The sequence below is a fragment of the Anguilla rostrata genome, chromosome 17 (genome assembly GCF_018555375.3).
Source record: "Anguilla rostrata isolate EN2019 chromosome 17, ASM1855537v3, whole genome shotgun sequence".
Classification (NCBI taxonomy): Eukaryota; Metazoa; Chordata; class Actinopteri; order Anguilliformes; family Anguillidae; genus Anguilla; species Anguilla rostrata.
The window spans coordinates 27,199,756-27,227,337 of NC_057949.1; the positions used below are offsets into that span (position 1 = coordinate 27,199,756).

The 27,582-nt window shown below is 47.8% G+C and overlaps 1 protein-coding gene and 1 long non-coding RNA gene across 6 annotated transcripts in view; one reads left to right on the forward strand and one right to left on the reverse strand.

The window, feature by feature from the left end:
- Positions 1-27,582, forward strand: part of LOC135242994 (netrin-1-like) — a 44,272-nt gene that overhangs the window by 2,633 nt on the left and 14,057 nt on the right. For all 4 annotated transcript variants that reach the window (XM_064314401.1, XM_064314403.1, XM_064314402.1 and 1 more), the window contains exon 3: positions 22,212-22,400. In XM_064314401.1, the coding sequence (XP_064170471.1) occupies positions 22,212-22,400 (189 nt within the window). The remainder of the gene's footprint in view (positions 1-22,211; positions 22,401-27,582) is intronic.
- On the reverse strand, positions 5,216-27,085 carry LOC135242999 (uncharacterized). 2 transcript variants are annotated; one of them, XR_010326523.1, is made up of 3 exons: positions 27,041-27,085; positions 8,851-8,906; positions 5,216-5,519 (listed from the first exon to the last, which is right to left on the reverse strand). It is a non-coding gene; the product is annotated as an uncharacterized LOC135242999 (long non-coding RNA). The 2 variants fall into 2 exon arrangements; XR_010326522.1 differs by lacking the exon at positions 27,041-27,085 and adding an exon at positions 26,930-27,035.

A 27,582-nucleotide genomic window follows, 5' to 3' on the forward strand; every position in this document is an offset into this window, starting at 1 on the left:
CATATGTTTGTAAATATAAAAATACAACGGGATTACTAATGCCCGCTGTCTGTTTCCCAATACAAAACACGTGCGGTGTGAACACTATAAGCAGATTTATTGTATTTAATAACTTGAATTAAACCTGTTAATCCCGGCCATATATCATCATATAACATCAGACGATTAAATTATGAATATGAATTTGAAATACAGTCACAAAGAGTCCGATTTTTTAAATTAAAAAAGCAATGTATGATTGAAATCGAACATTGTGATGTGCTTGACAACATAAAGATGTATGAATAAGGTATTTAAAAAAAAATTGCCGCGCAACATTCATTCCAAAGCACATAGTCATCAACAAGAGTATTGCATTCGGTGAAAAATTAACATTACTTTAAGCAACCTAACGGATGATAATGGAGGCGATTCAATCACACGTGTGTAGTGCTTTCAACCGCTTAACCGACTGCGAATCGGCGGCGACTACTGAATAAAGGGAGGTAGAATGCCAGCTTTTTACCAGTGTAGATTAAAATAACATCAGCAATATTTAAGCACTGCTCTAAATATATTATTATTATTATTATTGATCAAGGTCAGCCATGTGGAAAACGCTGTATCTTATACGGTCGCATGAAAACAGAAACAAACAGCAAAACTTGTTACAATGGTTTTAATGTTAAATGACTTGTTTCTATGAGTATTATTAGGATGAAGACAACTTAGTATTAATAGCACTGCTACAAGCCTACTATTAGTGTTGTTATAGTTACTGTAATATGAAAAATATGTTTTGCTGAACGATAAGAAAATCATCAATGGGGAACTCTTTCCCATTGCAATTTATGCTCTAACAATAAGTGAAGGAGCCCCTGAACATTTTTTATTTTTCAGAGTTAAAATGATCACAATTCTGCACTCGCTTTCTTTCAACGTACAGCAAAAACAAGCGGATTCCATTTCTCATATTGTAAAATTTTTTGAGTTATTAAGCGTTGAAATTTAATCAGAATAGGCCCATAAAATAACGAGAAAACCAGGCTTCAGTCTTTCCTTCGTGCGTATTGCATGCTTAATTCAGTGGCAGTTGCTATTTATGGCAGTAACTGTGCCGCTGAGGCTTTCCAAGAGGAAGAATAAATATTGTGTCTCTGGTGCCCCCGAGTTCACCCAGAAAGCTGTTTTGGGGCTTTTTGGGGTTTCGCATTTAAACTACATCAAATAAATCCAAGCTCTCCTTTCATAGGAAAATTCGTAGCAGATTACAATTTAATTGAGTGATGGGAAACGTGACGTGGCCATGTAGGTATTTTTTTTGCAGCACCAGAAACCATGTAATATTTGACTGACGTTCATGACAGGTTTCACCGTACCTGACACTTACCGGTGTGTTTTTGAAAGCTTTTTCACTCGCGGGGTTTGTCCATTTGGGTGGCACGGGAAGTTCGATGCATGCACGCGGAACGATGGAAACGTTCAGAAATGTCTGTCGTTACTAGCTGTGACCACATTTCAAAGAATGTTATATAGAGAAATATTTCTGAGGAGACGAAAGTTGCAATATAATCCAACCATCCCATTTTATATAAGTGCACTATCCTACAGAGCAGGAGGATAGTTTGCAAACTATTAAACTCAAGTTCCTCTAAAATGACCAGCACCGTCATCTTATAAAATGTTGAAGCGTTGACCCTCTTCATTGGCTATAATAGGTTCCAAACGGTAGCTATTAACGGCGAATAGTTTTAAACAATTATTGAACTTTTGTTATGGATATACTGACTCGTGGATGCGCTTTATTGTTAATACAATTCCAAAATGATGTAAACTATGAAACTTATCTTACAATGAGGAACATATTTTTTTACATTTTTTTTAAAATTCTCATGGGAGGCCCTTGCTGACCTGCAGGGGTCCTAGACCCTCATTTGGGGAGCTGGACCCCAGAGTTTGGATCTGAATCTTGCAGACACTGGGTCAAAGACAAGACTGCATCCTGGACCGTCACTGCGGGAAATAAAAGAGCACAAAATGACAAATTTACACAGTAAAATGTCCAGTGTTATTTCAACTCCAACACATATTATTTGGCCCCACTCTGGTGCAGAGTGGAACCAAATGTAATCTGTTTGAGTTGAACTAACACTGGACAGTTTACTGTAGAGATACCATTAACACCAAGATAGACACCCGGTGGTGGGTCATGACAAACATGTGAATAAATAAATAAATAAATTAATTAATAAACGAACAACACATGCTATGCTCCTTCTGCATATATTCTTATAACTACACAAATCAAACTACTGACTGGTCCAGCCTACATGCTACTGTTGTTATTATTATTATTATTATTATTATTATAGTTTCATTATTCCGTATAACAAGTGTTAGAATATAATTTTACTAGGGATTGGATCGTAGGAAATGCAATCACTCATCAAGTGGGGTTTGCAGGCTTGGAGAGTTTAAGACTCCAGAAACTAGACCAATTAATCTTAAGACTTCTGGAAGGGACCCCACACATGACGAGAAAAAAAAATCTGGAAGCTGTGAGTCAGAAGCATCCCACAGAACACACACTGACAACATAACACTCTCTGTCATGGCCTTGTCTTCTCATTTTACCCCCGATGCTCTTACTAAACCCAGTTTGTTTCGCTTTTGAGACTCGGTTTTTTTTTGTGTCCACGAAACAACCAAAACTGTCTTGGCGACGTTGCTTCCTTTCATCCGATAAACACGGAGGTCTCTGTTCGCTCTCTCCCTCTTGTCACCGCGTTTGTCCGCGAGACAATGGCGCGCGCATGCTGGTGAAAGAAAAGACACAAGTCCCGACACTGATGTCATGTTCCGCCGACAACCGGCGGGGGTGAATCGTTCCCCTTGGAGGGCTATGCGCGCGGCGCTTTGGGCGGACCGGCAGTGCGTGTGTTTTCTCCGCCGGGGATAAAGGACGGTCGCTTGTCGCATTCATCATGCTGTCAGCGAGGCCGCCCTTTTTTTTCGCAGCGCATTCCTTCCTCGTTTTTTTTTTTTTTGTCAGCGATGTCGTTGTGGTCGGACAAGACATGGAAATGAAAGACAGAGCGAGTGCGCGCGGGGGCTTTTGGGGAGGCGGGAGAAAAAGGGGGCCGTCTGACATTTCTGTGTGGGGTTGCCCTTTGGCATTTTTTGTGTCTTGGGATGGTAAGGGGGGGGGGGGGGGGGGGGGGGGGTGGGGAGGTTCTCTGCTGCCAATCGCCACCGAATCCTTGTGTGGCTTTGCTGCAGATGGAGCGGCGATGTGCACTCACCTCTTGCAGACTTCCTTCGGTGCGTGGCCCAAGACCCACTGTTTAACCAGATAGCAAGCGACTCCGGGTCGGATCTGACCCGGACGATCCGGTCTCACTTCGATACGGAGTCGGAGCAAATGAGTCCCAGAGTTCCTTGCTGTCGGGGTATCTGGGCGGAGGACAGCTGGAGAAAATCGGGAATGCGCAAGAGCATCACACTTCTCTGTAGTTTACATGCTGAGGGAACTTGGGTATCGACGCCCAGTTTTTCAAGACAGGCTGTAACGCGAAGTTTAAGTCAAATTTTGACTGAAGGCACAGAGGAAATAGAGCAGAGATAACCACCCATCTTCCTAGAGATCTACAGACCTGTAGGGTGTTATTCCAACCCTAACAAAGCACACCTCATTCAACAGCTAGAGATCTTGTTGTGCTGCTAATTAGTAGAGTCGGGTATGGCCAATTAGGGTTGAAATGAAATCCTACAGGATGGTAGATCTCCAGGAACAGGGCTGGTTACCACTGAAATATAGGACCATTACATTACATTGCAATGCTTTCGAAGATCCTCTTATCCAGAGATTTAGCGGATCCTCCTATCCAGAGCAACTTATAAAAGGGCAGATCACCAGCGCTGGTCTCAGCAGCACTAAGTGCAGAGACCTGTTTATTATCAGTAGGTGGAAAGTTAACCGAACAAATCAAGAATTAGTATTGTAAACAAGAGTACATACCACCCTGGCCTACCTTTACACAGCTGTGCCTGCAGCATTACCCCAAAAGGAAAGCCTAAAAGGTAGAAAGAGGACAGCTGAAGAGGCTCAGGGGAGCTGTGGTGCGTGGTGCAGGGTGAAGACGTGGGTCTCCTCTGCGCTGGAACATGTGCAGTTATTCTGACGGCGGTTGGAAGCGCACTCCACCACCAGGGGGCAGAACAGATGGGAGACGTGACCTGGAAGTGCAGGCACAAAGGGGGAGGGGGCCAGGTACACAGGGGGGAGGGGCCAGACACCCAGAGCGCATCCCAATTCTCGAAAAATGTATCCCCCTTTCCTCCACTACCACCTCGTCTCCTCCTCCTCCGTGACCCGGAAACCAATCCGAGCGCCCCTCCCTCCCTCCCTCCCTCCCTCCCTCCAGGGTCCCGATGTTGGAGGAGACAAGCAAAGTGCACAGAGCTGTATTGGCGAAGCAGTGTCAAACTCGTCTCCTCCGCTCCTCTCCTCCACACACTTCCGGGTAGGAGACGGGCGGTAGTGTGTGGAGTGGGGGAGAGGAGGTGAGGAGTGAAAAGTAGGTAGCAGAACCTATGAGGTCTGGCTGGGGTGTAGGGTCGGACGAATATCGTTAAAGAGCACAGTTTTAAAAGTCGAATTTTTCCTAAAAATATTGCGCTCACTTAAAAAAAAATACTTAGGTTAACAATAAATGTCACGCGAATAATTATAGTTTTACTGAAAATCTGTGAATAACGGATTAAAAATACATTTATTACAAAAAACTGTATTTGGAAACGGCTCTATCAGGCTACCTTAACCGTTAGCCCCATTGTGAATGGACCTCAGTTATTTGGGGTTTTTAATACGGGAGTAAATCTTTCCACTTGTGACTAAAAAAACTACACCGATGGCGGGTCAGCCTGCAGGCATTCCGCGAGCTCGCTCCGGGGCAGACGGAGGGGGTCAGGTCCGCGAGATTCGGCCAATTACCACGGAGGGCGTTAAAACGTCACCGTTAATCACGGCTTCCTGGATTCGGGAGTAATTGGAGGAACTGGAGAGACCCAGGTTCCACCATGGCACAGGGTACAAAGCACAGGTTACAGAGCACAGGGCACAGGACACAGAAAACACAGCACAGAGCACTGAACACAGTGCACAGGGTACAGAACACAGGGAACAGGACACAGAGCACTGGACACAGGGACACAGACCAGAGGACACAGGGTACAGGTTTCAGAGCACCTAATGCTTGAACACGGGGCATAGTATACTGAACACAGAGGACTGAGCACTGAACACAGGCCACAGAATACTTGAACGCACAGAGCACAGCACTGGTGCAGAAGCAGGCCGGTGGCGTTGGCCCAGTCCCAACGTTTACGTCATTTGATGTTCTTGCATCCGTCACTGGAACTGCCGGAGGCGTCGTCAGGGGGTTCTGGGTAACGTCGAACGCCCACGGCGCTCGCCAAACCCGAGGCGTCGCAAAGCAGATTCCTCCACCCTCAGAGTCAGGTGCTAACCATCTCGCGCGCTGAAGGAGAGGAGGGAGGGAGGGAGGGAGGGAGGGAGGGAGGGAGGGAGGGAGAGGAAGGAGGGATGGAAGGGTTGGAATAGGAGTAATGGAACGTGTCTGTGGTTTCACGCGGGGTGCAGCCTTGCATGGGGGGGGGGGGGGCTGAGGGGTGGACGTCCCACACGGTGGACATTTCTCAGGCGGGCTTATCAGCGCTGTTTTGTAAACCCTGGGAAACTGTTTGGCAGCCGCAGCAAAGCGGAGACGCTAGGCTCGGTCCAGAGACACACGTCCACCACCAAAATCTTAACCCGTTTAAGAGTAGGTTTTTTGTAATGTTTTTTTTTCTTTTTTTTTCCCCCAAGTCAGTGTTCTAAGAACTCCATGGATTTCAGTCACCAGTAGTGATTGTTACATCAGCATTAGAATGTTCAGTTACGAATATTCCAACCACACGTTTGTGATCTCACGTGTTAAAGGGTTAATTGTACAACGGTCGTGCTGCAGATAGGATGGTTCATAAGTTCATAAGTTAGGCTACATTTGACAAGCTGGGACTGCGAAGAAAGTGAAAGTTAAGTATACAGCTCACAGCAATGCCTGTATGAAACCATCCATTTGATGTTCAAACGTAATGTTTTCAGCATTTACATACGGTATTCACAGCAAAATGATTAGCAGTAAATCAGCTCTGATGCGTATTTCACTCTTGCTGTGTACTTTCCATCGCTTGTGGGCTCATATAAACCAATTTCAGTGTTAAGAAGGAAATATTAATTTGTTCCATGCATTATTTGGAACTTTTTATTTCCATATGTAGAACTTCCATTTTGGAAGGAGTTCAAAAGGTGGATGATTGTTTTGGTAGGCTTTGTTTCACGGCCTTTGTCTTCAACTCCAAATTATAGAGTTGAGTTCCATCCTTGATCACACACCCATCTGAGAACAGAGGCATTACCGATAAGGTGACTGTAAAAAGCTGAATCACAGAGAAGCTGTCAGTTTTTGAATGGGTACAGACCTGGATCTGCCTGGATCTGCTGTCAGAGGCTGCCCAGAAAAGTCCTGCTGAGGCCAGTCTATGAGCGCTACAGATCTGTGCCTGGGCCCACTCAAGCTGAAAGCTGCTGGACACAGCTGGGCCGGGTCCCCTGGCCATCTGCAGATCATTTAGGTTCGATTCTGGCCCATGTGACTTTGCAGTGAATACATTAAAACGTGAAGTCACCTCCTATTTTTCCTTCACTTAAACAACTGCAACCAAGGCCCCCGTCCAAACAAACGACAATGGTTTGCATGCAGAACTTTCCTGTTTATTCTTTTCTAGTCTTTGATCTTCTTTATCGTTATTGTCTTTAAAACCTTCGAAGAGCTGGGATTTTGTCATTCTTTTTTCAACATTCTGAGTCGGTGTTCTAGAACCCTGTTGCATTCCAGTTACCAGTAGGTGTTGTTACATTGGCGTTAGAACATTCTGATCACATATTTGTGATCTCACACCTTACAGGGTTAATGATCTTGGTGCTGGCTATGGCATGCTTACGATGTTTGTTCTTAACTGCTGTGTCATGGATGGGGGGGGCGGGGGGGGTCTCAGTACATACAGCGTGGGACTTCTGAAAAATGTACCAATGGTGATTGCGAGTCATACTTGGCAATCAAGAAATCCAGCCCGGGATGTGGAAACTCTTCACTCATTGGCCACTTTCGTCCTGGCCAGTGTTGAGTTGCATTAGCTTTATTTTGCTATGAATTTTGCATAATATTTGGTTTTATTTTAAGTAACCGCCACTTACAGACACATATTACGATGTGTCCTTGGGCGTTGGGAAAAGCCTAGAAATCCACGGGTACATGAGATCTGTCAACAGATGCATCTGAACAGCCTCATTCAAGGCATCAATGTGTTTATTTACGCATTTAGAAAATGAAAGTCAAACGGTTAAAGCGCGTGACAGACTGACACGGAGGAGGGGAAAAAATGGCGGTGTGTCATAAACAGCGGGTAGTGCCAACACCCTGGGGTCTGAAGAGGTCCGGAGCCGGTGGCAGTGCCAGCAGCCAGTGCCAGTGCCAGCTGACAGCTAGGCAAGCAGTCCGATTAATATAACAGACAGTAGAACCACCACCAGAAACTGTGTTACTGAACTCTATCAGCTGCTCCAATAACAGAAACTGGGAAGGGTAGTGGTAGTCAATGTGCCCACATGGCATTGCTTCTCTGGATTCCTGAGAACTTGCAGTTATGTGTAATCGCAATGGGACGGGTAATTGGGAAGACGGGGTGCGGTTGGGCGGGGGGTGGGGGTGTTCAGTGACAAAAAGTCATGAAACTGTTTGGAGAATTTTTTACCATCCAAACCCAAACTCTTGTGGTATCCAGACCACTGCTCCCCCACCCCCACCCAAAAAGAAAAACCCAACCCCTGGGCATGAGATTGTTTTTTTGTGTGTGGTTATTGTTTTGTTTGCTGGCAATGTTTAGAATCATAATTCAATGCAGACATGACCTGCAGGGGCTTAGGAGTTAAGCCTTTGTTTCAGCTTTAGGGGATAAAAGAAAAATAAAATGCTCAAAATTGTTGTGGGCGATGCAATTTTGAGGAGGTCCCTTTTTTTATTTCTTAAGGAAAATCCTCTATTTTGTGCTTGTTTAGGACTCGTTTCCTCCCAGCTTTCCATGGCTTCCAGCTCGGGCCTCGGGACCGTACAGAGTTGTGTGGCCTGTTGGGCCCAGTTAGCGGCTCGCTAGCGTCCTGCTGTTGTGTGGCCTGACGGGCCCAGTTAGCGGCTTGCTAGCGTCCTGCTGTTGTGTGGCCTGACGGGCCCAGTTAGCGGATCGTTAGCGGCTCGCTAGCGGCCTGCTGCTGTGTGGCCTGACGGGCCCCGTTAGCGGATCGTTAGCGGCTCGCTAGCGGCCTGCTGCTGTGTGGCCTGACGGGCCCCGTTAGCGGGTCGCTAGCGGGCTGCTGTTGTGTGGCCTGATAGGCCCCGTTAGCGGGTCGCTAGTGGATTGCTAGCGGCCTGCTGTCAGCACAGCTGCTGACCCGCCGGTGTTTCTCCAAACCAGCACGGGCTTGATATCACACAGCTTGAAGGAAGGCAGCCAACACAAGGGTCAGCTGTTAGGAGTAGGGGTGGGGGCGCACACTATGGAAAATCTGCGGCCAATATCAATAACTGATATTCCTCCATTTTGGATACCTCCCTGCTTCACATTTTATAGCACAAAATGAAAACTGCAACCATCCCCCACATTCATGGAAGAAGCACATGCTTCCAGACCTCAGCTTATGAAGGAAAAATGTACCAATGTTATTTCTGTAATAAAATATTAAAATTTGCTTACTTTTAAGCAGCCTGGAAAGCTCCTCAGTCTCTGTACAGCTTTTCTTGTAGGTTTGTCTGGTAAAAACGATAAATAAAAAGTTTTAAAAAATGTTTGGATGACTATGATTGGGTATTAATTTACACAGACCAGCGGTGCACCTCTGCAGTGCATGTATGTTACCTCATCATATTGGCTAGTCCTATTGGCCATCTTACTTTATAGGCTGATACTGACATGTTTGTTCTGAGCTATGATTGGCCAGTACTGATTACCCAGATATTACTGTGCATCCCTAGGGCAGTTGGTGATTGGTCTTGCTGCCAGTGGGCTGGTTTGTAGACCATTGGACAGGTGGCACTGAGGCACAGGTGGAAAATCCAGGTTCACAAAGTAAAATTCCTCCCCAGTATTTTGTTCCAGTCACCTGGATTTGCAAATTAGCACAATTCTTAAGCCGGGGGGTAGATCTATTGAGCCCACAAGTCTAAATCTAAACCACAGTGTAGCCCTCAGTCTAAATCTAAACCCCAGTGTAGTCCTCAGTCTAAATCTAAACCACAGTGTAGTCCTCAGTCTAAATCTAAACCTCTGTGTAGTCCTCAGTCTCAGTATAAACCACAGTGTAGTCCTCAGTCTAAATCTAAACCACAGTGTAGTCCTCAGGCCCAATATAAACCTCTGTGTAGTCCTCAGTCTCAGTATAAACCACTGTGTAGTCCTCAGTCTCAGTCTAAACCACTGTGTAGCCCTCAGTCTCTGTCTAAACCACTGTGTAGTCCTCAGTCTCTGTCTAAACCACTGTGTAGTCCTCAGTCTCTGTCTAAACCACTGTGTAGTCCGTAGTCTCAGTCTAAACCAGACAAAGCACACGTTTCCGATAAAGTAGCAGGTGTCATCCCAGTTAAACCAAGGGGGCAACGGACGGCGCTCGGAACTAAATAACTTCACGGCTGCCAGCAGAATCTTCTTCTTTGAACCCAGAATCCATTAGAAGGTCTGGAAGCGATTCAGCGTTCTGTGGCAGCGAGGAAAAGCATTCTTTTTCCGTGACTGAGAGACCAACCGAGCGGACCAGCACCAGCAGCAGCAGCAGCAGCAGCAGTCAGATGGCACCCTCTCTTGGCTGGCCTTGAAGGCTTTCATTACATTACATTACAGGCATTTAGCAGACGCTCTTATCCAGAGCGACTTACACAACTTTTACATAGCATTTTTTACATTGTATCCATTTATACAGCTGGATATATACTGAAGCAATTCTGGTTAAGTACCTTGCTCAAGGGTACAACGGCAGTGTCCTTACCCGGGAATCGAACCTGCGACCTTTCGGTTACAAGCCCAGTTCCTTACCCACTGTGCTACACTCCATCCTGTGCTTTCATTCCTGCGTGTGCTATATCGAATTGTCAAGGCTTTTTGCGCCCTTTTTCGTACCCGTTTCCGGCATGTTCCAGGAGTACGTTTAGAACACAGAGCGGCTCGTCTTCTGCAGAGTGGCTTGGGCAGGGAACATGCCTTCCGAATGAATCGATTGAGGTCTTAATTAATTTTGTTGTTAATGTGTTTTCATGGCTGAAACTTGGCTTGGTGGGGCAGTGACACGTCTGCACACCCGAGAGGCCGATTTAAGGAGATGCGAGATGAGCAAAATAAAGGGCGTGTGTGTGCGCAACAGACACACAGCAGAACAGCAGACGCACATCTGCATGTACACGTATACAACCACACACACACACACAACCACACACACACACACAGGAAACATGGCGTGACACTGCAGACTTCCTCCTCTACGGTTAACATGAGGTCACTCAGGATGGCGAACCCCCATGTGGTCCCACCTGCCAAAGTAAACTAAACCTCAACAGTTTCCATCTCCCATTCAGAAAAACAAGGCCCGACGTGCACATAGATGAAAGCTCCCACCGGACACTACAAGGTACCATTCATACTGAATTATTCATCAGTAACATCTACCATCTACCGACAAGCTCTCAAGGCAACGTGCATACAAAGATCCTATCACATATCCAAACATCATGCAGGGGAAAAAATGTCTTTAAAAAAAACCCCCAGCAAAAAAAAAAATAATAATAAAAAATACAGAAATTCTATCCCATCTTCTGTGGAATCTTAGCCTGACAAATAAGGCCCAAGCAGCAGGACAGGTTGATAGTCCAGAATACAATCTTCTAAAGATTTTTGTTTCTTCTGTTCATTATACTGAGAAAACAAGAGTTAAATTGAATTGCTGGAGAAGTTCCAAGCTTAAAATTCTCGCTTTCTCTGCAGTGAAATTCCTTTTTTTTTTACCGCGGATGTATAGCTCTAAATGAAATCAGAAAGTGTGCAAACATTGTACCAATAGGAGTACAGTGGCTTGTCACTGGGTCTGTACACTCAAAGGTACCCCCACTGCACCCTTTACCCTTTTAGATTAGCATTCTAAGGAACAAATGACCCAGCGAGGGAACATTGTACCTCAGAGAACAAAAACGGACCCCTACTGTACCCCTTTTTTCTGACAGTGTAAGGACATGTCAAGCCCGAAAAAATGCATTGTGGTACTTTGCTTCCTCCTCGACAGCTCCTTCCTTCCCCAAAACCCCGTGTCAAATGGAGGGAGAAGAGGGAAAACCCCACTTGAAGTGGAGGTCTAATGTAAATAAATCAGGGTGGAGTAGCTTTAGTCGCTTAAATTATTGGTGAGTTATTATAAAACGATCAATACTGCACTTGGGGCCACCTGACTTAAACGCTTCCGAGCGCATAAATGTGTGACTCTTTGTGGCTACCGTAGTACCGTGGCGTGAGGAAATGTTTCGGATTGAAAAGTGGACAGCACCAATACAGAGCCGCTAATGAGCGTGTTTACGGTAACGCTAAATCTGCGTTTGTTGCGTGTGCAGTAAACGAGGAGGCCAATTCATTTCAACCCCGGAATCTTACGTGAGTGGTTGCGTGGGACAAAGCGTTGAGGATGAGATACGCATCAATAGTGTAACTGGCTATTTAATTCAAATCTGACAACCATAAAAAAATAAACGAAGAAAAAAAACTTGCCATTGTTTTTGTTAATGTATCTGAACGGGGTGGAAAAGCATTTTTTTTAAATTCAGCTACAACATCAATTAACAGCCGACACAGACCACAGCGTGTGCACGCGCCTCGGTAGAACTTCCCCGGGGCTAAAGTCGCCTCCATGGCAACAGGACCACCTAGAGAGGGAGCGCGAGCGCATCCAGTCCCCTCGGGGGTAGTGCCAGTTGTTAGCCGTAGCCTGAATAATTAATGGCCGTGTGTAATTGCGCGCGATGGCCCCCAGATTAGCCACAATTCCAGCGCCGCCGCTGCCGCCGCCGCTTCGCAGATAGTTATTACGTTTTCATCAGCCGGTACGCCGCACGGCGGCACGCGTCTCTGAACTCCGAGCGGCAGATAGCAGCTTGTAAAAACCCGTTTGGCGCGGGGCTTCGCTTCGCGAAAAGCCCCCCCCCCCCACCCCACCCCCACCCCCCGCTGCGACGTGGCCTGGGGCCCACGGGCGAATCAAAGGAACGGAACAATAACAGATAGTCATGTGAACGAAAGGCCAAATTAATTCCCCTGGAACGAGAAGCAAATTGGCAATTAAGTATCATCGTCCGTGGCCTCGGGGGAGAGAGAGAGAGAGAGAGAGAGAGGAGGAGAGAGAGAGAGAGAGAGAGAGAGAGAGAGAGAGAGAGAGAGAGAAGAGAGAGAGAGAGAGAGAGAGGGAGAGAGAGAGAGAGAGAGGAGAGAGAGAGAGAGAGGGGGAGAGAGAGAGAGAGAGAGAGAGAGAGGAGAGGAGAGAGAGAGAGAGAGAGAGAGGAGAGAGGAGAGAGAGAGAGAGAGAGAGAGAGAGAGAGAGAGAGAGAGAGAGAGAGAGGCTGGTCTCACTCAGACCGGACAGCTGTTACAGTACGTGGGTGGCCTATAGGCTAGCGAGCTCGTGCTGCATGTCACACATCAGTACAGTGATGCACAAAGACCGCAGGACGTTTCCACTGCATTGTAATAAATAAATAAATAAATAAATAAATAAATAAATAAATAAATAAATAAATATTAACTTTAAATTTCTTCTGTGGCTTTGTCAACTGTGCACACACTGCTGCTAATTGCGGTCCACCAATAACAGTGCATGTGAACAGTTATTTCATGGGGCATGTGAAGCCGAAAAAAAGGTTTGAATCTCTTTGAGGTTGAGTTCCAATTGTTGGGACAAAACGGCTGATAACCGAGAGAGAGAGGAAGAGAGATCACAGCGAGTGGAATGTTCGTTCTGATTGTGACATCACAGGGAGCACAATGCATGTACTGACAGTGACATTACAGGGAACATATGTTGATGGTGACATCACAGGAAGCCTAGTTGCGCATTTCAGAGGTAATATAACCCACGGAGACCTGATAAGAGCTTGATTAGTCCCCCTTATGAGAAACCTGAATCTTTTGCACACTAATCAAACCACGTCTCCTGTCAGAAAAGAGACATTGGTCACAGGAGCACAGAAGCAAGTTGCAAATAGCCACAGATGGAGCTGTGGATGCCTGTATGAAAATAAGAGGCCTTATGGGACAGAATAACCTTTAATAACATTTAATTCCTCGTTGAAACAATGACCTGGTGTCACTGCGCACTGTACCCATGGGTCCTTCATCGCTGAGGGACTAGCGGTGAAGATACGAGCCGAGCGAGCGGGAATGGTCAGCTAAGATTCCCAGCAGCTGTGGCGTGTATCCGCGGAGACGTGCAGCGATTCTCCTCCTATCTTCCCAATTAAAGCCGTTTATCGGGGAACGCCTGCAGGGTAGTGCAAACAAACGGCTCCCAGCGCTAACGACCGGGGGGGTAACCCGGTTGTTGCCGCTGAAGATGAATATTTGGGGTGGGGAAATACTCCCTCGGGGGGGGCGCGGAGGGGGGATCCTTCACAGCCTGCCCCCAATGGGACATGAACTACACACGGCGGGGGCAACGCTCCGGTGAATGCTGGTTTTCCCAGGATAAGGGACCACTTATGGGATACTGGGGAAAAATAAGGAAAAGGCCGCTTATGGGATACGGTGAAACATAAATGAAAGGGGGAAGAGGGAGGAGTGCAGGCCTAGGGGACGGGTGACACCCTTGTCCTCCCCCCAAAATGTAAATACACCCCTGGCCATCTGGGGGGGGGGGGTACTGCCCAGTCTCTGCAGCGCAGCTCGATATCCATAACAATGTCCCACAGTATTCCATAACGATCCAGAGACATTCCGTAAAAACATTCCTCTCATGTTTTCCAAAGCGTTCATTGACGCCTTATCCGCACTTCCCATGCGCCACAGCTCCCGAAGACCTGGAACACTCCGAAACGGAAAAACCCACCCGAAACGCGCCCGGAATCTGGGGCATTACCGCTGGGTTAGGGCAGCGGGTCAGGGGACTCTTCTACCATCTGGGTGGGGCTCCATCGCTGGGGGTGGGGGGAAATCACCTGGGGTGCGAGAGACCTCTCCTGGCATGGGATGTCCCCCCCCCCCCCTAGGCTAAGGGGGGTGGGACATGGGCCCTCTGCTGGTTTATTTAGTCAGATAGTGAACACTGTTTCCGCAGGACAGCAAGGGCTGAGATACTATATCTGCTTTCCATGGGGGGGGGGGGGGGGGGGGGGGGTGAGGGGGGGTGAGGGGTTTCCACAGCGGCACGGTGGGAAATGAGCTAACTGCCCCAATAACAAACGCGGACAAAGAGCGGAATTAGAAAAAACAATACAGTAAGAATAGCACTTGGGAACCCTGCTACGGGATTGCCCCTGCCGCGCATGGACCCCCCCGCCCCCCCCCACGTGGAAACAGTCGTTTCCAACAGACACGGCCGAACGCAACGCCTCTATCGCGCTGATAGACGAGGTTCGAAAAGGCCAAGGCGACATTGCGTCAACGTTTGAACCCCCGCAGAGAAGAAATGACACGAAAAAAAAAAAGATCAGCTGTTTGCAGTCGAGCGTTCGCGCTCGGTATCCATGGAGATAAAATAAATTAGTGCCGTAAGCCAAACAAGTGCAGCGAGACAGCGGTGTCCGTTAAAGTAAATTCCAATCAGGCCTGTGATGGATGGGCCTGGCTCAGCCTCATTAAAACCAGAGCTGTGACCTCCTTTAATGGCTTCCCAAAGTTTGTTTTGGTCCACGACCCCCCCCTCGCCCCCCCGAAACCCCTTCTCGACAGCCTGAGAAATAAACAGAAGATTCCAGAGAGCTTGGGGACACCAGGAAAATGCAGGAATTCCGAACGCCGATAGGCCTGTCGCCGGACTCCGGCTTCCAGCCTGCGGCAAGTTTCAAATTTAAACCTCGCGGTGAAACCGCGATCGGGGCAATCGTGCGGTTTCTCGCCCGTGTTAGAGCGTGTGCGCAGTGCGAGCAGGTTTCTGCATCTCTGAGCATGCACACGTAGTGGGTCTGAGTAGTGTGTCGCAGGTACGCAGCAACTTTTCCCAGAGGCTCATTAGAGGCGGAGGACCAACTTCCCGTCGCTCTCCGTGTCACTGAACTTTCAGCGGCTGTAGTCGCCCAACTCACTCCGCCCGACCCCTTCCTGCCAAGTTATTCCCAGCTCACAGAAAATACACGCCGTGGTGAAATGACCATTCAGGGCCAGGCTTCTGCACGAATTGACTCCACCAAACTGAGAATACATCATGAGCAACTTGGGCTGACTGCAGGTACCGCAGTCGACCGGAGCAGGTCACTGGTGGGTGATGAGACACTAAAAATCCTGCGAACCGCACCCCTTACCTCTACCACCAGTACCGCCAGTTACTCCCTGCTGTCCCGCGTCAGTAGTGGAAGTTTGTTGGTTTGCGAAGAATGTTGCTGATTGGTGTGATTGCTCAAATTTGGGAGAAGTATTTAAAAAAAACTTTCAAATTAAAAAAAAAAAGATGTCTCATATAGACCCAAGATATAAGTCATGATGATTCAAGGCATTATTTCATGCCCACACGTTAAATACCGCTGGCATCGCAGCCTGTTTTAGGGGTTTGATAAAAGAGTGAAAAATGGACCTGCTATTGAGTTAGGGGTCCATGGCCACAGGGGGAGGGAGTCATTTTCGGGGAGCCCTGAGTTGGATAAGTCTGGGAACTCGTGATGTATTCGGGCTAATATCCCGGCTGCAATTGTGTAAGAACGTCTGTCACAGATCTCCAGAAAAGGGAAAGGAGCCAATGGCCATCAAATTTTAGAGAAAGGCACAAACCTCAGTAGGTCACATAACATGAGATCATCTTAATTACCTGGGAGATCCATCACACATCCTGCAAGATACTTTTTTCGTCTGCACCTCACAACTGCTGTAATTTTCCCAAAATGACAAAAAAAAGAAAAAAAGAGCAGAACAGCAGTGGTCACACTGTAAAGACCTGGGTATCATTTGCAAAAGAGAACATATTATCATTGGCTTCAGAACCAGAGCTCAGGGGAAGTTACAGCAGCAATTGATTGCACAATCATACATTATCCTTTGTTTTTTGTGTCCCTTGTAGAGGTTTTTTTTTTTGTTCAGGATCACAGCTAAAACAGAATTTGCCACAACCGTTCAAGGTTCATGCATGAGTTATGAGACGTGACTTTTGTACGGAAGAGAACATGAGTTTGTACAACTGCTCTGGGGCACGAATAATCCAAGTTCTACAAAAAAATTAAAAATAAATTAGCCTTCTTACAGGGAGAATGGATGTGCCAGAAACTGTTATCTTTTCAGCAACAAATCAATGCTGATTGGCAGTGACAATGACCACGGGGACGAGTGCTGTCACTCAGCCAATTAGCACTCAGTTCTTTGGAAGGGAAGAGCCAGAAAAAGGCCCCGCCCACATCATCAATCCAGTCTCCGTGGAGATTTTCCAAGCGCCAGTTCCCAATACAAAAGTAGCCAGGCTTTTGTCCGCGGGTGTTTCTCTCCGCTGCGTCCCGACCCCCCTCGAGTTAACATTTAGTTCATACAAAGTTGCCCTGGCAACCGCTCGTAAGTTTTATTGGGAATAGCTCATTGGACCACACAAACGCACAGACTACTCCGTCTAATAAATCCGCCGGAGATCACAGGACTCCGCTCGTTAAAAACGTGCCGCGTATTGTGACCCGGCACCACTGAAAGGGGGGGGAGGGGGGCGGGGGTGTGACGAAGGCGTGGCCGCCCGCCCCCCTGCCACACGGGACGGTGTTGGGGGCCGCCGCAGCCATTAAAACCGCGTTAGCGCGGGTAATGGGGGGTCATTAAGAGGCCTTTGTTGTTGCTAAATGTAGCGCCAGGGCTGCTAACATAGCAAAAAGCCCCTAATTGGGACACGGGGCAGCTGTTAGCTGCTGGGGGGGCGGTTAGCGCTGTTACAGGGGAATGTGGCGCAGTCTGATTCATAGACACACACACACACACACACACAGAAACACACACACACACCCTCACATACACACCCACACGCACACACACACAAACACACTCACACACACATAGGCTACATACACACAAACCCTCACACACACCCACACGCACACACCCTCAAACACACATACCCTCAAACACACCCACAGGGGGCAGGTGGGAGACACAGGCCAGAGAACAAGAAATGCAATATGCACAAGAAAACATTTCCACGTGTCTCCCTCACACACACACACACACACGTGCGTGTGGAGGCCACGTGTCTCCCTCACACACACACACACACGTGCGCGTGGAAGCCACGCGTCTCCCTCACACACACACACACACACGTGCGTGTGGAAGCCACGCGTCTCCCTCACACACACACATGAATCAGTCCCGTTTCCCCAGCGCTACGCCGAGGGGACCCGCACGTTCCACTATGGCCTGGAATCGGGGCCCGGGACCCTTTCTTTCGCGGTTTTTTGAGGAACCTTTGCCGCTTACATTCCACTGTCGTATGCTTTTACAGAAACCAGTAGCGCTTTTCATTGCAGCTGTTTAAAAAGGCCAAAAAAAAGCTCTAGTTTAAGAGCGTTACGGGCGGTGGGCAAACTCGCGTGTCGGGTTAATTTATTCATTATGTATTCACGGCCTTCTGTTCATTTCCTTTGCGTGTGCGTGTCTGTGTGTCTGAGCATTGCACTGAAAAATGACTATTGATCTGTTAATGCATTAATTAAAAGACAATTTCAGAGGTCTCTCATTGATTCACCACTCTGCTGGCAAGATAATCATCTCTGTAGTGTACAAAGGATGGAAGGATTTAACATTTAATTTTATACACGATAGTGCGATAGATTGGCGGCCTCTCCAGGGTGTATTCCTGCCTCTCGCCCAATGCATGCTGGGATAGACTCCAGCACCCCCCGTGACCCTGCTCAGGATAAGCAGGTATAGATAATGGATGGATGGATGTACACATTTAACAATTATCTTTCTGGCCCCATCTCAGTGGATGCTTTACGAGTGATTGGCACATATATGTTAAGGAATAAGAGCTTGAAGGGTTAAGTCCAGGTTAATTGATGGATTAGTGTTGCTTTGACCTCTGACCTCGTGTTTCTTACAGGGCATGCGGCTTTAGCACAGGAAACATTCATTCTTGGTGAAGCCAATTATCCCAGCCAGTTGGCTATCGCTAATTGGACATGTTAAAACGGTTAAACTGGCCTGATAATATCTCTCGGTGAGTCTGTCTGTTAGAGATCCACTCAGTTCCATCTCTCTCTCTCCAAGCAGTTCCAGAACACAGTAAGCTAAAGGATTCCGAGCTTCTCTAATCTTTGCCACTTGCACATCCAAAGCTAGCATTGCGGAAGTACTTTCAAGATAGGTTTGCTCAGTTGCCTAACTCCCTTGTCCATCTTTCTCATAAGCCTCATTTTTAGAAAAAGTTTAATAGAAATAAACTCTCATCCAATGCACAAGGTTCTGAATTTAAAGCAAGGGTGAAGTAAGTCCCTCTGTTTGCCATATACAATGACTGAGACTAAACAAGTTGCATTCGTAACGGTCATAAGACTACAATAACATGAATTATTACAGATGCATGTTACATTTATGAATGTGCAATAACGGCTTTATGCCTGATAAGGTTTTTAGGCTGAGAATGACATTTAAATTACATTTAAATAACCCCACCTTCGTTGGGATCGATTTTTGAGAGCTGGCTGGGTGGGGACTGGCTGACCGAGGAGACGACAGTGAGGCACTGAAGTTGATGATGCGGGTTTCTGCCTCAGTGCAAAGCTGTGTGTGCTGCCCTCCAGCTGGGCTGGTTAAAGCCACCGCCTGCACCGTGCGCTGTATTAAACCGGCATCATACACGCCATTACCCCTGTCAAAATTTATTTTTTAAAAAGTCGTTTTCTTGGCTTTGTCCACCCCGGTTAGCATGATCAAAGACACACACAACCCGCACTGCGTTTCTTTCCTGCACACTCTCTAATCTTTCAGGTGGTTCACGTCATGCTGAGGTGATGGTTTTCAGTGAAACAACACGGAGAAAATCCAATTTAGATCTTCAGATAAGGCGGGGGGGTGCAGGGGGGCTGTGGGGGTGGAGGCTCTCCATAAATACCAATTTTTAAAGTTCATATTTTCTGAAACTATCAAAAGCATTCCAGATACGAGTGAAATGATAAATAACCCAAGTGGCTGAACCGAGGGCCTTGTGTTGTCCCTCGCTGCAAAGCGACAGCTGGTCTCGAAACGCGTAACTGAAGTATTTATTGTTGGGAAAACTCAGAAAAACGTCCGGGGCGGAGAGGTGGAAGCTGGCGAGGACCTTCGGTAACCCCCCGTCCGCGCCTCCCTCAGGAGCTCAGCGGTGACTCCTCACGATTCCTCCCAATGAGGCGCAACTGGATCTCCACCAATCACAAAGCAGCGCTAGCCGCCCTGTAGTACTGTGTGCCACCTGCAGAGTGAAAACCAGTCAGACCTACTGTACGGATGAGTGCCTGGCAGCAGTGCGTGTCGGTTAAATATGCTGCTTCTGGTGGGCAGATGTGGCCGTTCTGCTGTGAAATTAATTTAACCTGGACTGTAGGGACCTGAGCAGAACACAAGATCCCCGGCCTGGCTCGCCACTTAGCAGGCTAATCAGCCCTTTATGATTAAACCCGTTTGATCCGATTTAAAAATACACACACACACACTCACACTCTCTCTCTCTCTCTCACACACACACACACACACTCACACTCTCTCACACACACACACTCTCACACTCCCTCTCTCTCACACACACACATACACACTCTCACACTCCCTCTCTCTCACACCACACACACACACACACACACACCTAATCTCTCTCTCTCACACACACACACACACAATCACACACACACACACCATTATCATCACACACACACTCACACACACACCACACACACACACACACACCCACACACACACACACACACACACACACACACACACACACACACACACACTCTCACACTCATTCCCAGAATAACTGGAGAAGGGCCTCACGGCGGAGTTACAGTGGACCGTGGGCGGCCTCCTACGGTTCATTTGGGAGACGCCGCGTCCCGTCCCGTCCCCCCCCCCGAGCGGAACTTCCCCGCCCCCTTTTCCAGCCACGGAACACTCCGGAACACTCGGAACGCTCTGCGCTGATACTCGGCGTGTCTCGGGCGCGAGGCTCGGATTCCTCAGGGTGTTGTGTTCACTGGGTGCCAGGGGGATGGTGAAAGCCCCAGCGAGGTGGGAGTGGGGGCGGGGGGGTCAAGGCTGTGGCCTGACCTTCATCACACGGATGAAGAGGCCTAATCGTCACACCTCACCGTGCCACACCTTTCAGGCTACTGTCGTCTGCATTTCAACCGTAATGGTGGCTCCCCAAGCCAAACACTCTGTTCCTGCAGCAATGCGTTTTTACGATGTCTTTTTACAGTGCGAGTACTCTACATATCGGAATCTGACTGCTAATGTGAAATGCTTCAGGCAGCATTTTTCTTACCTGGCTTTCGGGGATATGGGCATGATATTCTGCATAGGAGCACCTGCCGGACTTGTAGCATATATGGGAGGAATGCTATGGTGATAGTCCAGGTCTGTGGATGAGGATCACCGGTTGCTGCCTACAGGGAGCAGTGAAATGAATGCGCGACAGGCTTAGAAACGGACGTCCCAGGCGGACCGGTTTGAGTGGAGCATATCGGCACCCGGGCCGCTGCCAGGGGTAATTAGCGCACTGATTAGGCAAGCTAACGAGGCTAATGTGGGCGGCAATGTAGTATGATGGGTAAGGAGTTGGTCTTGTAACCTAAAGGTCACAGGTTCGATTCCCCGGTAGGCCGTATAAGAAGGTACTTAACCTGCATTGCTTCAGTATATCTCCAGCTGTACAATTGGATACAATGCAAAAAAAGTTGTGTAAGTCGCTCTGGACAAGAGGGTATGCTAAATGCCTGTAGTGTAATGTGTGCGGGAGGGAGATGGGTCCTGGGAACAGCCCGGGCGATAGCAGGCAGTCGGTGCCCCCTGACGCGGGCGTTCCTTCACCCTGTCCTCACGTCTCCAAACCGCTTCAGATATCAGGCGGGAGAACCAGGCCACGGGCCTGGCTGAGCTTTCACTGGAATCTTGGCAGGTATTAATAGAGTCGCTCGGGTTTTATGCAAGGTGTCCGAAATAGAAACGATGCGAGTTGTATCCCTCCCCGTGAATGTGTTTTGAAAATGATTACAACAGCTCAAAAGTTAACTAAAGGTTTTGGTTATTCAACATAAACATCAAGCAGGACCCTGCAGTCTGTCCGAACCCTCGGTGCATTGAGTGCACCCTGACTGTGAGGGTCAGCTGGCAGGACTGCAGGGTGTGAGGAGGTTAAGCGGTTTCCCTACGATCTCTCCCAAACTCACGGAAGAGGTTGCAGCAGCGAGACCATACACCTGGACATTCCTAATTAGGAGAAAAGGAATTTCAGGAACTTCAGGTGCAGTGAGTAGCACTGTCGCCTCACAGCAAGAAGGTACCGAGTTTGAATCAGGACGGAGGGCCTTTCTGAATGGAGTTTCGATGTTCTCCCCGTGTCCACGTGGGTTTCTTCTCACAGTCCAAAGTCTTGCAGGTTAGGCTAGCTGGAGACTCTAAATTTCCCTGTAGGTATAAGTGCCTGAGTGAACGGTGTGTGGACCCTGCGATGGATTTGAGACCTGTCCAGGGTGTATTCCTGCCTCTCGCCCCAATGCATGCTGGGATAGGCTCCCCCCATCCCCCCTAAACCACCAATCCTGGTTTACAGAATGTTTGCATGGATGGCTTCAAATAATTCATTTTCAAATGCAGTTAAAAAACTATGCTTACCTGCCTGTCTGTGTTTCTGTGTCTATCCTGTCTGTCTGTCTATCCAGCCTGTAACTGCAACCTGCACGCCCGGCGATGCCGTTTTAACATGGAGCTGTACAAGCTCTCGGGACGCAAGAGCGGCGGCGTCTGCCTCAACTGCCGCCACAACACCGCCGGGCGCCACTGCCACTACTGCAAGGAGGGCTTCTACAGGGACCTGGCCAAGCCCATCTCCCACCGCAAGGCCTGCAGAGGTACGGCCCGCCCGCCAACCCCCCCGCTCAAACCACCCGCCGGCTGCAGGGTACCGGCCGACCGCCAACCCAGGGCCGCCTGCAGGCGCTACGCCCAAACCTGTCAGTCTGTGCTACAGAAATCACTGTGATTCTGCACCCAAAAGTCCACCGGTGATCGCTGAACCCAAATCACTGTCGTCTGTGATCTCTCAATCCAAATCACTGCCTGTCACCTCCAATCAAATCACCATCTGTGCCAAAATTGCACTCTGTGATCTCTCCACCCAAATCAGTGCTGTTATCGCTACCTCTGAAATCAGTGTGTTGTGATTTCTAAACCAAAAATCACTGTCTGTGATCTCTCGATTCAAATCACTGTCTGTGATCTTTTGATTGAAATCACTGCCTGTAACCAAAACTCAAAACACTATCTGTGCCCAAATTTCTCTCTGTGATCTCTCCACCCAAATCAGTGCCGTTAACACTACCTCTGAAATCAGTGTGTTGTGATTTCTACACCAAAAATCACTGCCTGTGATCTCTACACCCGAATCGCTGACTGCAAACTCCCTCCAAATCGCCACCTGAAGCACTGCAGGGCAAAGCCAGTAGAGGAGCACGCTCAGTGACATCACTAGCTTCACTCCATCTCCATACTGACATCCTGCACTCGCTGTACGTCGCTCTGGATAAGAGCGTCTGCTAAACGCCTGTAATGTAATGTAATAAGAGGACAGGCATTCAGGTTGACTTCAGTACTTCAGGCTTTTCACCCTTTAAAAGCCCTGGATTCCAACGCTTTGTGCGTTACATTACACTACATTACATTACATAACAGGCATTTAGCAGACGCTCTTATCCAGAGTGACTCACACAACATTCTACATAGCATTTGCACTGCATCCATTTATACAGCTGGATGTACACTAAAGCAATGCAGGTTAAGTACCTTGCTCAAGGGTACAACGGCAGTGTCTTACCCGGGAATCGAACTTGCGGCCTTCAGGTTTCTTACCCATTACCCTCCACTGTCCGCCCACAGCTACGAGTTTAACTGCACTGTTCACCCGCACAAATCAGAGCCAGTCGGCAATCAGGCTTTTTGGAAAATAATAAAAAATAATAGCATTTTCACCCTCCGTTCATCTCCGGGTCTCGTTTCAAACTGAGTCACACGGGCCGAAATTAAAGTATAAACACGTCTGATCACCGACCAGCAGCCAGCGGCACCCCCCACCCCCCTGAAGGTTGCCAGGAGTCTTAAAGCCAAATGTAATTACAAACAAACACTATCCAAAGTTTACTGGACTGCTCAATTCCATCCAAAAGCAGCGCTACAATAAGGAACCTGTTGCCATTACTGAACGGTGACAAATGACATGAACCACCACCCCCTCTCCGATGCCAGTTTAAACATTTTTATAAACTATATTTGCAGAACAGATGAGGGAGGGGGGAAGGGGGGGGGGGGCACAAAGGCGGGGGAAGTTCTCTGTGCAATGGCTCTCTCGCTCCGTTTAATGAATTAAGCACACACACATTTCCAGAACTTTATGAACCATTCTGCGGGAAGGCTGAAATGTTCCAGGCACCCCCCCCACCCACCCACCCCCCTTTCAAGATTTCCAATGACTTCTGACTTTCATAGTTCAACTGTACACACTATAACCCAACCCGATCACCACGCAGTAACCCAACCAGATCACCACACGGTAACCCAACCCGATAGCCACGCTGTAACCCAACCTGATCGCCACGCTGTAACCCAACCCGATCGCCGTGCGGTAACCCAACCCGATCGCCAGGCTGTAACCCAACCCGATAGCCGCGCTGTAACCCAACCCGATCGCTACGCGGTAACCCAACCTGATTGTCACGCTGTAACCCAACCCGATCGTCACGCTGTAACCCAACCCAATCACCGTGTGGTAACCCAACCCCGATCGCCACGCTGTAACCCAACCGCCACGCTGTAACCCAACCCGATCGCCACGAGGTAACCCAACCCGATCGCCGCGCTCTCCTCGAGCGACAAACCCAGCGTTCCGTCGCATTATTCAACGCATTCACTGCGCCGGCTGCACCAGCCGTCTGCGTGTGTCTTTTGGACGTGAAAATCAAACACAGAAATATCATTACCAGTGCAGTTATTCTTGGAATGAACCCCCCCCCCCCCCCCCAACCACCCGCAAAAAAAAGAAACAAAAAGTCGGGAAAATCCTTCCATTTGTGCAGAAGCAGCAGCGTAGCCAGCGGCTGTGTGGAATGTGTGTGGATTCATTGCAGCGATTTGCAGCCTCATTCTTCATCCGCTGTGGGGCAAACGTGGCCAGCGTGGCCTGGGTGATTTTTCTCCGGTCGCTGCTGCATTGCCCCCCCCCCCCCAAACCCCTCTCACCTCCCACAGGCTACCAGCTTGCCCTTGAGCAAGACACTTCTAACGCGCCTTTCACCAGTCTGGTTTGGGGGTTTAAAGTCACTGCTTTTTTAAGTGACCACGCTGTTTTTGTTTTTATTTTTTAGTATCAGTATGTGTTTTAATAAGTCTGTTAACAAGTGTTGTTTTTTTTTTTTTTTTTTTAAAACAACGAAAACCAACCACACCACGGTAACAGACAAAAAATGATAAAGTTTCATATAATGAAAAGTGAAAATAAAAAATAATAAAAAGCCACTCACATAATGCTACATTTACAAAGCCCTTAAAAAAAAAATTTTTTTTGTAAAAGTGATTTTGCTACACGCTGACCGCAACCACAGCACACACTTGCCAGTGCTGGAATGCTTCCAGAAACCAACAAATTAATCTGCTGGTGCTGGGTGGTGGGGGGGGGAGCATGGTTTGAACTTCAAACATGCGTTTTATGGTTAATCTTTGGCAGCGCAAGTAAAATCTCACGTTTAAAGCGCAATCTTCCTGACAAAAAATGGCCAAAGCAGACTTCTCTGAAACGTGTTCCGTACTCGTATTAATGGGGAGCTTTATTCGAGGAGTTCTCCGGCTAAATGTCCTTTACATCTCAGGTTGGGCCTGAGCAGCTTAGCCCCGTTATCGACACCCAGACGCCCTCTCCCAGGAGTTTTGGGCGCTCGACGCACAGCCAAACGGTCTCCTCCAGAGGCCGGCATCCAAAGGTTTAAAAAGGAAAAAAGATACCTCACTTATCAAGGGTAAAATCTGATATTATTGTCGTCAACTCCCAGACTGTTCATTTAATAAGCCTGACAGAGACAGCCTGGTCCAGCCCTGCTGCTCCCCGCTTTGTGCCTAAAAGCTGAACAGCCTGTTTAACCCTTCCAACAGCAGGTTTTTTTTTTTGGAACGTTTTTTTTTTCTTCTTCTTCTAAAATTGTAAGCCAGTGTTCTAGAATCCTGTTGCTTTCACTTACCGGCAGTGACTGTTACATCATCAGCATTAGAATGTTCAGTTTAGAACATTCTGATCGCATATTTGTGATCTCACACCTTAAAGGCCTATGGGATGCCAGTGTTCCATTCCACACACAGGAGTTAGGCTCAGAGTTGGACTGTACCATTTCTGTTGAAAGAGGGGGTCTGCTGGTAACTAGTGCGATGTTCTGGGGCCACGCTGTGCTGCATTAAAACACATGCTGGATTTAACGTGCAAACCCCAATAAAAATAGTAGGTGCAAATGCAAACAGATACATAGTTCTTCCAACTGATGCGGCTGTATACGCAATGGCCCGAGTGAGAAAGAATTCGGTGCATGACACAGGTCTCCCAGTTCAAAAATAGGGATGCAAGCCATCCGTGTGAGACCAGACTTTTAAACTGAATAACTCTGTGAGGTGAAAACAGGCCATGGCGGGTGACACGAAACAGAGCTAGCTCCTGCAGGAGATGGAAGTCCTAAACCGGTTTACCAGAACTGGACTGTTGCCTGACAGAGACAACTTGTGGAGCCAATAGGTTTTTTCTGAAAGTCTGAATGCCAATGCATATTTACTCAGCTCCGTAGAAACAATATGCAATAGGGAGGTATTGGCAAAATACAGCACTGGGGTACCTGGTTAAATAAGGGTAAAATAAATGTCAGTACTGGGGTACCTGGTTAAATAAAGGTAAAATAAATGTCAGTACTGGGGTACCTGGTTAAATAAAGGTAAAATAAATGCAGGCTTATTTAGTGAAGAGCGAGATATAATAGAGAAGAGACTTGTGTGTCGGTAAAATGTGAACTCAGTTCAACTTCGCATTTTTTTTTTTTTTTTTGCCGTTGTATAACAACAAAAATCACGATGGCAAAACGGTTACCCGTTTCAGGAAACATAGCCCCTTGTCAGCTCTCGTGACACGCACTAGTTACAACTTCACAAGCTGAACGAGCCAGCAAGATTTTAAAACAAAACTAGCAAGACCGGCCACATTAAATGTGTTGTATCAGGGAATTGTCATCTTTCCAGGTTCCGGCAACAATAGCAAGAGCTTGGACGAAAGCTGCAGGTTGGCTTTATACTTCTCTAGCTAAGTATACGGTAGGTAGCTAACTTATAGTTTGCGATTAGATACTTTAAAAAAGCTCACCATTTGGACAGTTCCTCCATGTCTTTATATTTGGAGAAACGACTCCGGCTCAGACATATGCGGCGTACCCAACAGTATACGTTCTTACGCAGTTCAATTGGTGTAGCCTACCTGTTGATGTAACGGACGTCCGTTTGCTGTTCGCTTTTCCGGAGCGGTAGAAAATGGGAACGGCGCCGTGTAATTTCCGGCCAGTTAACCAATCAGCGCAGGCCATGTAAAAACGAAAATTAAAAAAAAATGTCCAACGCCCATCCAAAACCGTCTTTTTCAGCGCGAAGGGGAAGAAACTCACTGGATGTATATCTCTTAAAAGTGTACTGCAATGCTTTTCCCATTATACAATCGCATCAACATGTTTGGTAGGCCTCGTTGCTTAATGCTGAACGTCAGTATCTTTCTGTAAATTAATAATATGCTAAAAGAGAACAGTGACAGGAGGACACAGCTGGCTGGAGAGAGCACACTGACTGTGTGGAGAGACTGGAGACCCCTCTGCCGTGGTGTTTATGCTCGACTGATCCAGAGTCTGTGGATTGAGAGTATGCTGACTGTGTGGAGGTGCTTTTGCCATGGTGCTCGACTGATCCAGAGTCAGTGGATTGAGAGTATGCTGACTGTGTGGAGGTGCTTTTGCCATGGTGCTCGACTGA